The 11890-nt window shown below is 40.1% G+C and overlaps 1 protein-coding gene across 1 annotated transcript in view; it reads left to right on the plus strand.

The window, feature by feature from the left end:
- Nucleotides 1–4832, plus strand: part of LOC147710284 (solute carrier family 2, facilitated glucose transporter member 8-like) — a 171881-nt gene extending 167049 nt beyond the window's left edge. The window contains exon 10 of the mRNA XM_086919341.1: nt 4586–4832. Within this exon, the coding sequence (XP_086775467.1) occupies nt 4586–4723 (138 nt within the window). The 3' untranslated portion in view covers nt 4724–4832. The remainder of the gene's footprint in view (nt 1–4585) is intronic.
- Nucleotides 4833–11890: the final 7058 nt, after the last annotated feature.

The following is an 11890-nucleotide window of genomic DNA, read 5'->3' on the forward strand; positions in this document are numbered from 1 at the left end:
TTCCTGAACCATTTGTAAAACCCTCTGATACCCATCTAGGGTCAAGTTCGCGCTATGTAAAACTTTATAAATAAAGTAAATAGATACAATTTCCCACCACAGAAGGAGACAGAAATTGATCTTCTCTGCAGCTGAAGATGAGCTTTGATTTCTCTTCAAAATGAAATCTAAACTTTTACCTCTGTTACCTGGATGAAAACCTCTACTTCTCTGTATGGTGGTAGGAAGCGTACACTCTACAAACCCACCCCTCACTAAAGCTGAAATTCTCATTCTTCTATATGACTGGACAACGAATGTCTCTGTGAATGGGTAACACTCCTATTTCCCATACAAAGCAGGGGATCACTGACAGAATATCAACAACAGAAATATCGACCTACAAAAATATTGTTGTAAAAAATAACTAACTCCTATCTCCATAATGCAAAGTACAAAAATATCGGGAAAAAATATTGTTGTTAAAAATATTGTTTTTTTTAATGTTTACAAAATAATGAAAAATAAATTAAATAATACATATAATAAAAAAACATAGTTAGAATTATTAGAAAATGATTAAATAATAAGTAATATATATAAAGTAAAAATAAATTAAACATACATATATATAACTTATAATATATATATTTACTTAATAATATTAATAAATATGCATTTTAATAAATTATAAATTGTTAGAAACATATTAACAAGTATAAATACATATATATACATATACATACACCTGTAACATAACAATTAAAATAATAGAAAAATATATATATATATATATATAATAAATTAAAATATTCGAAATCTTTTTAAAATACATTTTACACTACATTAACAGCAATAGTAGGGAAAATGTTGGATAGTGGAGGGGTTAAAATTACTATTTCCACTCTAGAGATAACAATTAACAAGCAAATTGAAAACAAATTGTAATAAATTAATTCACACATTTAACACAATGAAATGACTTAAAATAAATATTATGTAAATAAAATTACACAATTAACATAATTAATAATGAATTATTAATTATTATGAATAACCAATTAATAAATTATTATTATTAAAATAAATTCCACAGTTAACAATATAATACAATTAATACATAAATATTATTTAATAAAAAATATTATTTAATTAATTAATTATAATTAAATTACTTCCCACCCTACTCCCCTATAAACCCACAACACACTCCTAAAGAAATGACACAATTAACAGAATGACCAATTAATAAATAATTATTAATAACACATTAGTAATAAATTAATTACCACAATGAACAATATAAAATATTAAATACATACATGTTAATTAATGGAAAATATTGAATAATTAATAATTATTAAATGACTTCCCACCCTACTTCCCTATAAATCCACACCCCCGCTCCTCAAAGAAAGACACAATTAACATATTTACAAATTAATTATTCATAATTAACAACCAATTAATAACTAATAAATAATAAATTAGTTACCACAATTAACAATATAAAATACATAAATAAGAATTAATAAAAAATACCAATTAATAATTATAATTAAATTACTTCCCACCCTATTCCCCTATAAACCCACAACCCGCTACGGAACTAAAACACATGTATTAAAAACAAATGCAATACTTACACACAAAAATAGAACACATTCATTTAAAATACACACTAAAATACATAGCACTAACTAAAAGAACAATATTTATAACAACAATATTTTAGCAAACGATATTAATGTCTTCGTTTTTTTTTAAAACGATATTACTAACCTTAAACTCGATATTCTTGACAACGATATTCTGACAGTCGATATTTTTGTATTTCGATATTTTGCATTCGATATAAGTGCAAGTCGACATTAACAACTCAATATTATGTCTGTTTACCAGTAGCAGGATGGTCCAACTTTACCCCATTGCCAGCAGAAGGTTCTAGTTCTGTGATGCAGTGATCACTTTTGTTATCTTTCCTCAAGGTATGTGGTTAGATTCTGACTGTCTAGATAAATGTACAACTGCGACCCATGACAAGGTCCAGACCATAACCACAGGACTCTACTTTTTCTTATCGCCAGGGATAACCTGGCACAAAACCAGGGTTTAATTTGTAAAATTATAACTGCCAGGGCCCTCGTCAGGGGGCCATTTCCACTTGCACCACCCATTGCCTCTGTCATTTTAATGCATATTGAATTAATAAACAACTGTTGTTGTTCTTCTCTCTAAATTAGACAAACAGCGCTGCCATCTGGCAGACTGTCATAAGTGTCGGTGCTGAGCACTAGAAACCACTGGCTCAAATTAAGCACTGCACCAACCTAACTCCCTGCAATGGTAAATCTAAATAGTTTCTTGTTAGTGTTTCTATTCAACATTTATGAGAGCATTCTGGCATCAAAGTTATATACCGTCCACTCACTGGGTTGTGTTCACCACCAGCAGCACGCACAAATATGAGTCGAGTGCTACAAAAACATCTTGGTTTTCACATTATGTGTGAGTCGCATGTTCATGGATTGTAGGATTCTAGGAAGTTTGGAGGGTTTTAGGACTTGATTTTCCAGGCTTTGTTACCGAATAATGTATAAAACAATATGGGCCCGATGTATAAAGGCTCTTTGCATTCGCAAACGGTCCGATTCACAGATTCGGCCAGTTTGCAAACGCAAAAAGGCCTTTTGCTATAAATGTGACATTTTGCATTCGCAATATAGGTAATTGCAATTTTTTGCGATTACCTAAATTTCGAATGCATTTAGGGATCGCAAATTACCATCAACTTCAAGTTGATGGTAATTTGAGAATCCTTTGAAAAATGCACAAAAGAGCATTTTTCAAAGTGCCATGTGGAGCACACACACGCCAGCATGTGTTTGTGCCATATGTGCACACTTACCTTTTTTGGGGGTGTATCCGGGGGGCCTTATAAATTGCGATTGCCAGTAGGCCAAAGGAATGCATTGGAATGCATTCCCTAATAGCAAATCACAATTTTGATACGCTATTAGGGAATGTTAAAGAATCGCAAAATATTTTGTGATTCCTACATACATTGCATTTTGCAATTCCAAAATAGTGAATCGGTAAAATTAGCTATTTTAGAATCGCAAAAGCAGTGCTTGATACATCTGGCCCTATGAATCTAGATGCTTTTCAAAGAGCACAACAGGATGATAGTAACTAATAAAGGTTTGAACCTATGGCAACCTCCTAATGCCAGTAACCAGTACTGAGTGAGTTCACATTTTTTTACAGTTTAGTCAGCGTGCACACAGTAGGCGTCAAACCCATAAAACACATAACACTGACGAGCAACCTTGCCCATAACTATGTGGTAAACTGGTGAAAAGGGAGAGAAAGGCAGCTACATGGTGACAAAAGGAAATCTAGATGATAAAGTAAAAACTATGGCTTGAGAACGTAAGTGCTTTGTTGTACATTCACTTTACAGTTCTCGATTGCCATTCCATGTCAGCAGGTTAAAGGCAATTGAGAAAACGCCAACCTTGACAACTTAGGGGCCAGTTCCGATCTGGGTCGGAAAGCATTCTGACCGAGCCAGATCAGCGGTGTTTTCCGACCAATCCGGACTCCTGCAGTTCGACCGAGCGAGAACGATGCAGCCATATGCTGTTTTACTCGGTTCAGTCGGATTCCCATGGAAGTCAATAGGAGCCGGACGTACGATGCGTACAGGGGCTCCCATTGACTGAATGGGTACGTCGCGGACAAGTGCACCCACTACAGTGGGTATGCATAAGTGCCAACCGCACCGTACATGCCTGTGTTTGGGAGACCCATGGGTCTCCATATGTGTCCGAGTCGTAAGACTGCGGGTAACAGGGGGTTCGACGCGGACCCCCGAAGTCCAACTCTGGGAGCTATTGCGAGCCGGACGCTCCGACTCGATCCGGCTGTCTGAATCGAGCATCATACTAGCTCGGTAGTGAAACGTCTCCATTGCGTGCCATGGTTTGCTTGTGACCAAGTCGTACAGAGCGGTTCGGACCCCGAAACGATTCGGACGGAGATTTCGCGCTTGTTCACATCGTATTTTGACGTCCGGACCCGTGTACGACTCGGACGGAAATTCAGCCTCCGAATCGGATCCGCTAATGTCGAACCCGATTCGGTGCCCTTCCGAACGAGATTGGAATTGGCCCCGATATGTATCCAAAAAGAAATCTTAGGCGCTCTGCAGATGTATTTATATTTCAAAAATGCTCTCTGGTTTTCTAGCCTTATAGACCTTTGCTTGAACGATGCTGCCTTTTGATGAGGTCTTAACATTTTACAGTTGCTCATTCTAGGAAGTGATCTCAGAACTAACATTTCTTTATGTTGCACTCTGAGGATGTTCAGCTAATAAAGTTGATTAATCTTTATATTCAAGGTGAGAATTCTTCTTTACTATTTTATTTTTCTAAAAGGATTCAGACAGTAGGAACATTTGTTAACTAACATACACATTATGAATGATAGCAACCCCCCCCATATTCTGTAGATAGAGTAGAATATTTCCTTAGCAATAGAAGTGTTCTTATCAGTGTATGTAAATGTTTTTGACTTTTATTTTCTTTGTTCTTGTTTCTAGGATGGCTTGACTCCCTTTCGAGCTTTTTTGTTTTTTGTATGCTTCTGTGTCCTCGGCATCATTTTCATAAAGTTTCGTGTTCCAGAAACCAAAGGAAAAACTTTGGATGAAATCTCAGATACGTTCCGAAAAAAATGAGCATCTTTAGACCAACAGTCACCCATCAATATAGATTTCTGCGCAGAAGTTGTAAGCACTGCTGGTTATGATTCCCAGTGAACCTAGGTGGTATTTTACACATGCCTATGCTTCCTAATGCATGAGAGAAAACTTCTTTTCACTGTAGAAAGATTTAACATTATCCAGTGTTTTTGTAAATAAAAATATGATCCATATTATTGATAAACAACAACATCAATAATATCTTAATTAAATATGTCAGTGTTTAATATATTAGGTCAGAGTATCTTGCCTCTTAGTTCTCTTACACCTATAAAACTACATTTGAATGAGTTTCTCTTAAACATCATTTAAGATGATCTAATCAAACATCGTACTAAGTGGTTGATTATGATGGCGGACCGACCTGCATCCGTCCGCACCCCCGAGGTGGAGGGACCGTCCGCAGGGGCAGCGGCGTTCCCTCCATACCAATTAGGATGTGACCGCCACCCTGGCGGTCACATCCCGTATCTTTAACATTGCGGCGGGTGCTGCTTGAAGCAGCACCCGCTGCAAGGTTAAAAATGCATGCTTTGCATTTGCATGCACAAAGCGGTGCCTGCCGCTTTGTGCATGCAAATGCAGAGGGGTACCATAGGTACCCCATGTGCACCCCCACCCCCCGTTCACCCTGGGGTCCCGCAAGGGGCCCCCAGAAGCAAAGGTCCACATGTTTTCCACGGCGAAAAAAGCCGCCGCGGAAAAGCATGTTTACACACACATCCTAATTTGACCGCCACCAAATTGAGGTCAATACCCCGGATCAGTGGCGGATGGACCTGCCGTCCGCCGTTGTTCCCACCGCCATCATAATCTGGTGGTGGGTGTTTTCTCTGACCACGGCGGTGAATCTGCATCCTCCCGGCCGGCGGTGGCTTCCACCGGCCCAGAGGATGCGGATTCACCGCAATCATAATCGACCCCTTAGTACAGAAGGGAATTGAAATCTGCTGAACATGCTAAAATGGAACATGATAAATTGATAATGCAACATGCTAAAAGCAGACTTTTATTGAGCTGAATTACCAAGGAAGATAGAGCAAATGAAGACTTTGCAAAAATGCATACATATTTTTGTGGGGTGTTCATATAGTTTGCTCCAACAAAGTAGTCTTGCGTTAATGATAATTTTAAAGGTGTTTTCTAAGGATCAGAGGTGATTGTATGTTGAGAACAATGGCTGTCTTTGAGTTACATTTTTTAACAAAACGTTTTTACGTAATGCATCTTATAATGCAATTTACAATAGTCTTGAATGCAGCCTAACCATCATCTTCATCCAGGCTTCTTAAAAATTCCAATGGCTAAATATGAGTTTTTTTTTAAATGTTTCATAAAGCCACAAGCCAAATTACGCACAGTCAAAATGGAATGGAAAACTTTAATGATGTCAATCGTTGTCAATTCACTAGTGTGATGTTCAAAAGTGTTTTTGAAGTGTGCATGTAGGATCAAAATCAATAATTTCTTAACAAATTTCCATCCTTTGGAATAATTTGTTCAGACCACTAATGTGATGTAGATGCATTCTTAGCTATTTCACATCTTTTTCACTGGATGATGTAAGCATAATTTAATGCGCGTGCAAGTGATAGACTCTTCAGTATATTAAGTCACATTTAAGCTAGGAATCCGCAAAGTATGTTTATCTACAAACATGTGTATGTATTTTCTTTCTTCATTACCTTTTAGCTGTCCATCTCTTTTGTCTGTAGTGCGGTTGTTGGCAGTTAAATATTGTCTGGCAGATATGAGAGATTAGGGAGTTCTGTGCATGATGTGGCAGTGGGACATTTCTGCTTAGTTTCTTCTTCTTCCTGGTTATCCTGTGCTGCTTGAAGATATTGTGGAATGGGGAAAATTCTATTTGGTATTTAACTATTATGGATCAAATATTTGTATTCCATTGAACAGCAGTAAGTGACCCATTCAGTGCCTTCTTTGCATGGGGGGAGAGACTTCCATTTGTTTGAGAACATAATCTGTCATATCTGAGACTCTGGCCGTCAGAGGGTCACATAGTTCTGTTTGTTTGACTGTGGTCCCTGTAGCTATCCACGTGTTTCTTGCTAAAAGCAGATCCATTTTCCCATCTTGTTTTATGAACACTATTGTTCGTAGAAAGATTATTGTATTGGAGGAACATTTCAGGATGACGTTTGTGAGCAGGTAGAGGTTGCAAAGAACTACACAAAGTTTCTGTAATGGGTCTTTTAAGTGAGTTCAGATGGGAAATGCGCTATATACAGGATAGTTCAGAGCTCTTGCTATGTCTGGCATGGTCTGGCAACAATTCTCATATTCTATAAAAATGTCTTTGGGGGTGATTACAATTGTGGTGAATCCGCCACGGCAGCCTGCCGGTGGCATACTTACCGCAATCGTGCACCCAAATCCCGCCTGCCAGATTGTGACAGCAGCGATTGCCTATCGGACCGCTTTGCATCAATAGGATGGTGGCGGTGCCTAGCACCCACCATATCATGATGCTGCATCACCGCAAGCGTTTCCATGGTGGTGAAATCGCCATGTGAAGGCTGGCGGGGATGTACCCATTGCGGGCCCCCCTTGTGCTGGGGTAGTTTGACTTTGCCGTGGAGAGGGCACTTATGGTACTCCCCTACATTTCCCTGCACCAGGTGGCAGGCACCATGTGGTGCCTGCCACGTAATGCACAGAAATGCAAATAGGGCGTTTTGAACATTGCAGCTAGTGCTGCAGCTAGCAGCACCCGCCACAATGTTAAAGATAGAGGATGCAACTGCCACGATTGCATCGTAATGTCATGTGTGGGACCGCCGCCTTACAGACGGCCGGTCCCAATACCCACAACGACAGCGGACGGACTTAAGGTAAACCGCCATCGTAATCACCCCCTTAGTGTTAGAAACAAAGCCATTGTACCTGGGGACAATTTAAATAAGATTATTTTTTCAAGAAATGGCCTCTGTGGCTGTATTTTTCTAAGAAGATGTTTTGGAGTTAGGAAAGCATTCCATATGGGGAATAGCGTTATTTAGTACACTCATCATTAGAAATGGGCTAATTCATGTGATCTTTTTCCGCAGCGGCAAATTGTGAATCACATTGATAATCTTAAAATCTGCCATCTTGTAATCCTGTGAATTGGAAGGGCACATTGCATTTAGCAGATAAATATACATAAAATAAAATCAGATAAAGAGAAATGATAAATCACTCAAAGTGCATTTTGCTTCAGGACCGCAAAGCGGGGAACGTCATTTACGACGCAACTTTTAGCAAGCAGTGCTATTACAACGTGGTTTTTAAATCGCATTCTATCACAACGCATGACTCTGGGGGGCGCTCAAGGATAGGGAATACTTTTAATTTACTATCCAACACCTTCCCTAGTCTCAACGGGGACTGGTGTTGGAATAGTAAATTAAAATATTCACTATCCAACACCCCTTTGTATTATGCGTTGTAAAAGAATGCGTTATAAAAACCGCGTTGTTACAGCATGCGTGCTAAAAGCATGCGTTGTAACAACGTACATCCCCACAAAGCGACTCTCAAAAAGGATTCCACATAGTAACAGGTCCCATCATTGGCCAGTTGTTACAAAACACTAAAAACTGGACTGGAGTGCCTAAAATACCGAGATTTCATGAAAGAGATTAAAAATAGTTTATTGTACTTTATAAGTACTTTTGCAAAAAAAGGTAAAACGCATTGCAACCCAACTACCCTGATGATTGCTAACATTCAACCCAGGCTGAGTGATCGAATTTATGGCTGAATATCTTTTAGAGAAGTGAGCCTCCCATACCTCATTGGAAATGTGGCAACTAATCGGGGTCACAGAATGATTTATACTTCTCATAGCAGTTACAGCGGACCAAACGTACTTACTATCCTTCTTGGATACCGCTTGAACAAGTGAAACCCATTGCTGTGTCATAACCTCCTTCCATTGCCAGGGGCGGCTCCTCCATGTGGGGGGAGGAGCGTCGCACCACTGCTTTCTCGCAGTGCGAGAAACAGAAACATAAAATGGTATTATGAATGGTAAATTGTTGAAACTCACGGTTTTCAATCCTTGAATTACCTCAGGAGAATTTCTCAGTTTACCGCTTTTGTCCAGGGGTGAAGGTCACTCTTCATCTTACTGCATATTCTGCCCCTTGCGCAGCTCACCTGTCCTCGTCGCTATAAAAAGTGTAGTAATCACACTTAAATTCTATAGTTGTGAAACTTGTTATTCAGACATACAAGTTACATCTTTTCAGTAACCTTCAGCTCATCAACTGCTTCTCTCTGGTTCTACCTTAAAGAAAACCTTACCACACACTGCGAGAAAGCAGAAGGGTATGCCTGGTTGGGGGCGAGCGGGTGGGCGTTCCTGCTCCAGGCAGGGGAGGAGTGGCTTGCCCACTGTTGTGGGCACTGACTGGTCGGTCCCAAGGCATACCAAACCAGTCATGCACACTCTGCATTTTCTCTATGTAAGCTGCATGCAGCCTACATAGAGAAAATGGCCTCCCCATAGACGCCTGTGGGATCGATGTCCTAGCCAATCCCAACGCTGCCATTGCAGCGTTGTGATAGGCTTAGGAGAAGAGAGGGAGGCTGCCTGCTTCCTGTAAGGCGTTAGGCGCAGAGAGGAGATGCAATGTGGTACCGGAGGCGAAGGTAAGTTTAATTTTTAAATTAATTTTATTAAACACCCCTGCGTGACTCCCTCTGCATGATCGCCCCACCCTACCCACTCACCCGCGAGTCATGCTGGACGCGACTGTCTATTGCTTTATGGTGAAGGCTTTATACTGCTTGCGTGCTGCAACTACTATTGTGGGATCCCTAGGGTTTGCAAAATGTACCTTATGTAAAAATTGATTAGCTGCTGAACAGTCATTGTTGAACCATCTCGGTGCAGTATGTGCAGATCTGGGGTGTTTCATAAGGGCTTTTTCAATACTAGATCAGAGGGCAGTAAAAGAGCTGACTACCCATTTTGAGCTGCCTCTTCTGCAGGCAACTCATGGCCAGAGCCTGATTCTGCATTATTATTTTTCCGAAAAACTGACTGGGTCTTGGAGTTTCTACATCAATCTAAGAGTATCTGTGGATGGTTGCAGTTTACTGACCCCCATTGTTCGCTTTAAATTTTACCCTTGAGGTTACTGAAAGGGCTACTTCAATGGGATTGTGGTCACTTAAATTTGACAGGATGATTGCTCCATGATGGAATATTTCAATTAGACTGCTTGAAATAAATGTAAAATCTATTGCAGAGGAACTACCTCGGCTCTAACCCTCAATGTAAGCAGCCAAGAATCACTAATACCAGCCACTTCCATTACATTATTCAAATCAAGTGATGTAAGGTAGGCCACTAGCTCCATGCATCTCTGGTCGGCATCCTCTAAAATGCTTTTAGCATGGGATAATTTAGGGTGCTGTGCAAACCTTAGGTTAAACTCAACTCTTACGCAAAGATGCGCCTGACACCCTTTATCAATAAACGTGTCTAACAGTGAGTCAATGTAGTCAAATAAGACGGGAAATTTCGTGTTGGGAGTATTAATAAACAAATTGGTATTAAAATTAACCAAATACAAACTCAAATCCCCCATAAAATGCAAAACAAGAAAATCCTTACTTGGGGTTTCCAAGGCCATAGCGTGTCCACCAGTAAGCAGATTTAACAAATAGATAGGTCTCCAGAGGCATGACCAAATTGAGACTGAACAGACGACTCACTGAAACACTGTAACCCAACATGCGTCGTAGGCGGAAGGTCCCAGGTTTCCTGAAACCGTAAAATATCATAGCTTCTTACAAAGGGTTGCCAATCCTGAAGATGGATCTTAGAGCGAAGACCCGCCACATTCCGGCTTAATAGTTTCAAAAGGGGGACATGCGGGTTATGGGTAGCATTTTGAGAAACTGAGGCACTGGGTTGAGGTATAAGCAGTGACTGATCATGCACTATTTCTTGGTTAACAGCCTTTGTACCCCAGTAAATCAATATCAGTGAGATCAGACAAGACTGCAAATCTGTTCCTGTATTCCAGGAGTGGCATAGGCTGAGGATAGCTACTTATAAAAGGGGGCATTGGACTCGCCTTTGGCTTATAAAAATACCCCAAAGGTAGTGTGACTATCCTAGAGCATACATGATAGCTCTCCACATTTGCCCTAAATATATTTCTTATACAAGACAGATATCTGAAATTTACAACAACACAGTCACCTTCTATGTTTTTGCTTGAGGGCCCCACCCAGCCAACTCAATGCATCATTAGTATTTTTAAGTTCCCTTGCTTTAAATTTTTTTATCTCCAGAGCCAGTGAGTAGTCTTATTAACCAATTGTTCCCATGATTCAGATTGGTTACATCTCAGAGTGCGAACACCAGCTATCACCTGCACATAGACACACTGCTGAGGGTAGGTGCAATATTGTCTCTACACGTTATACCACCTGAGTCATGCTCTTCCATTAAATTGCAGGTGAAAGTACCATTGGCACCAGAGAAGAGAGTGCCACTGGCTGATTCGGCAGGTACATGAGAGCTGGCTGGAGCAGCTGCATTCTGTGCAGCTGTTTCTGAAGAAGTATTATTCCTTGGACTGCAGAAAATATTGTCATTGTGACTTCGGTAGGGCAATTCCTACTGGTAGTATTTATTTACTATTTAAACAGGCCAGCCAAATGATTCTCTATATGGTCCAGGCAGTTAACAATAGGTTTCGGCTATTCTTGTACTATAGCAAGGAATTTTCCACACAGATGCTTGGGGCATGGCAGGCCCAATGGCAGGGCCAAATTCGGCTGATCTCCAGCCTTATCTGGTTGTGACTGTGGCTGAATCCAGGGCAAAAGCTGACCATTTTGATTCCACTTGATGGCTAACTCTTCAGTAGCTGTTTTCTCCATGTGACGGCTGATTCTTGGGGTGACTGGTTATTCATGGGACTTGACGGAACGAACAAATTTGCAGGATTGTCCACACGTCTATTGCATTCACTGTGATGGCTGTGGGATTCTATCACTCCCCCCACTTCTGTTATCACTGAATCACTGTTATTCAGATCTATGCTGCCTTTTCTGCATCGAATACTGGCCTTTGCTTTAGGGATCGTCTGCAATCAGTTAGTGCAATTTTATTCGAGA

This window comes from Lissotriton vulgaris, chromosome 5 (assembly GCF_964263255.1).
Source record: "Lissotriton vulgaris chromosome 5, aLisVul1.2, whole genome shotgun sequence".
Classification (NCBI taxonomy): domain Eukaryota; kingdom Metazoa; phylum Chordata; class Amphibia; order Caudata; family Salamandridae; genus Lissotriton; species Lissotriton vulgaris.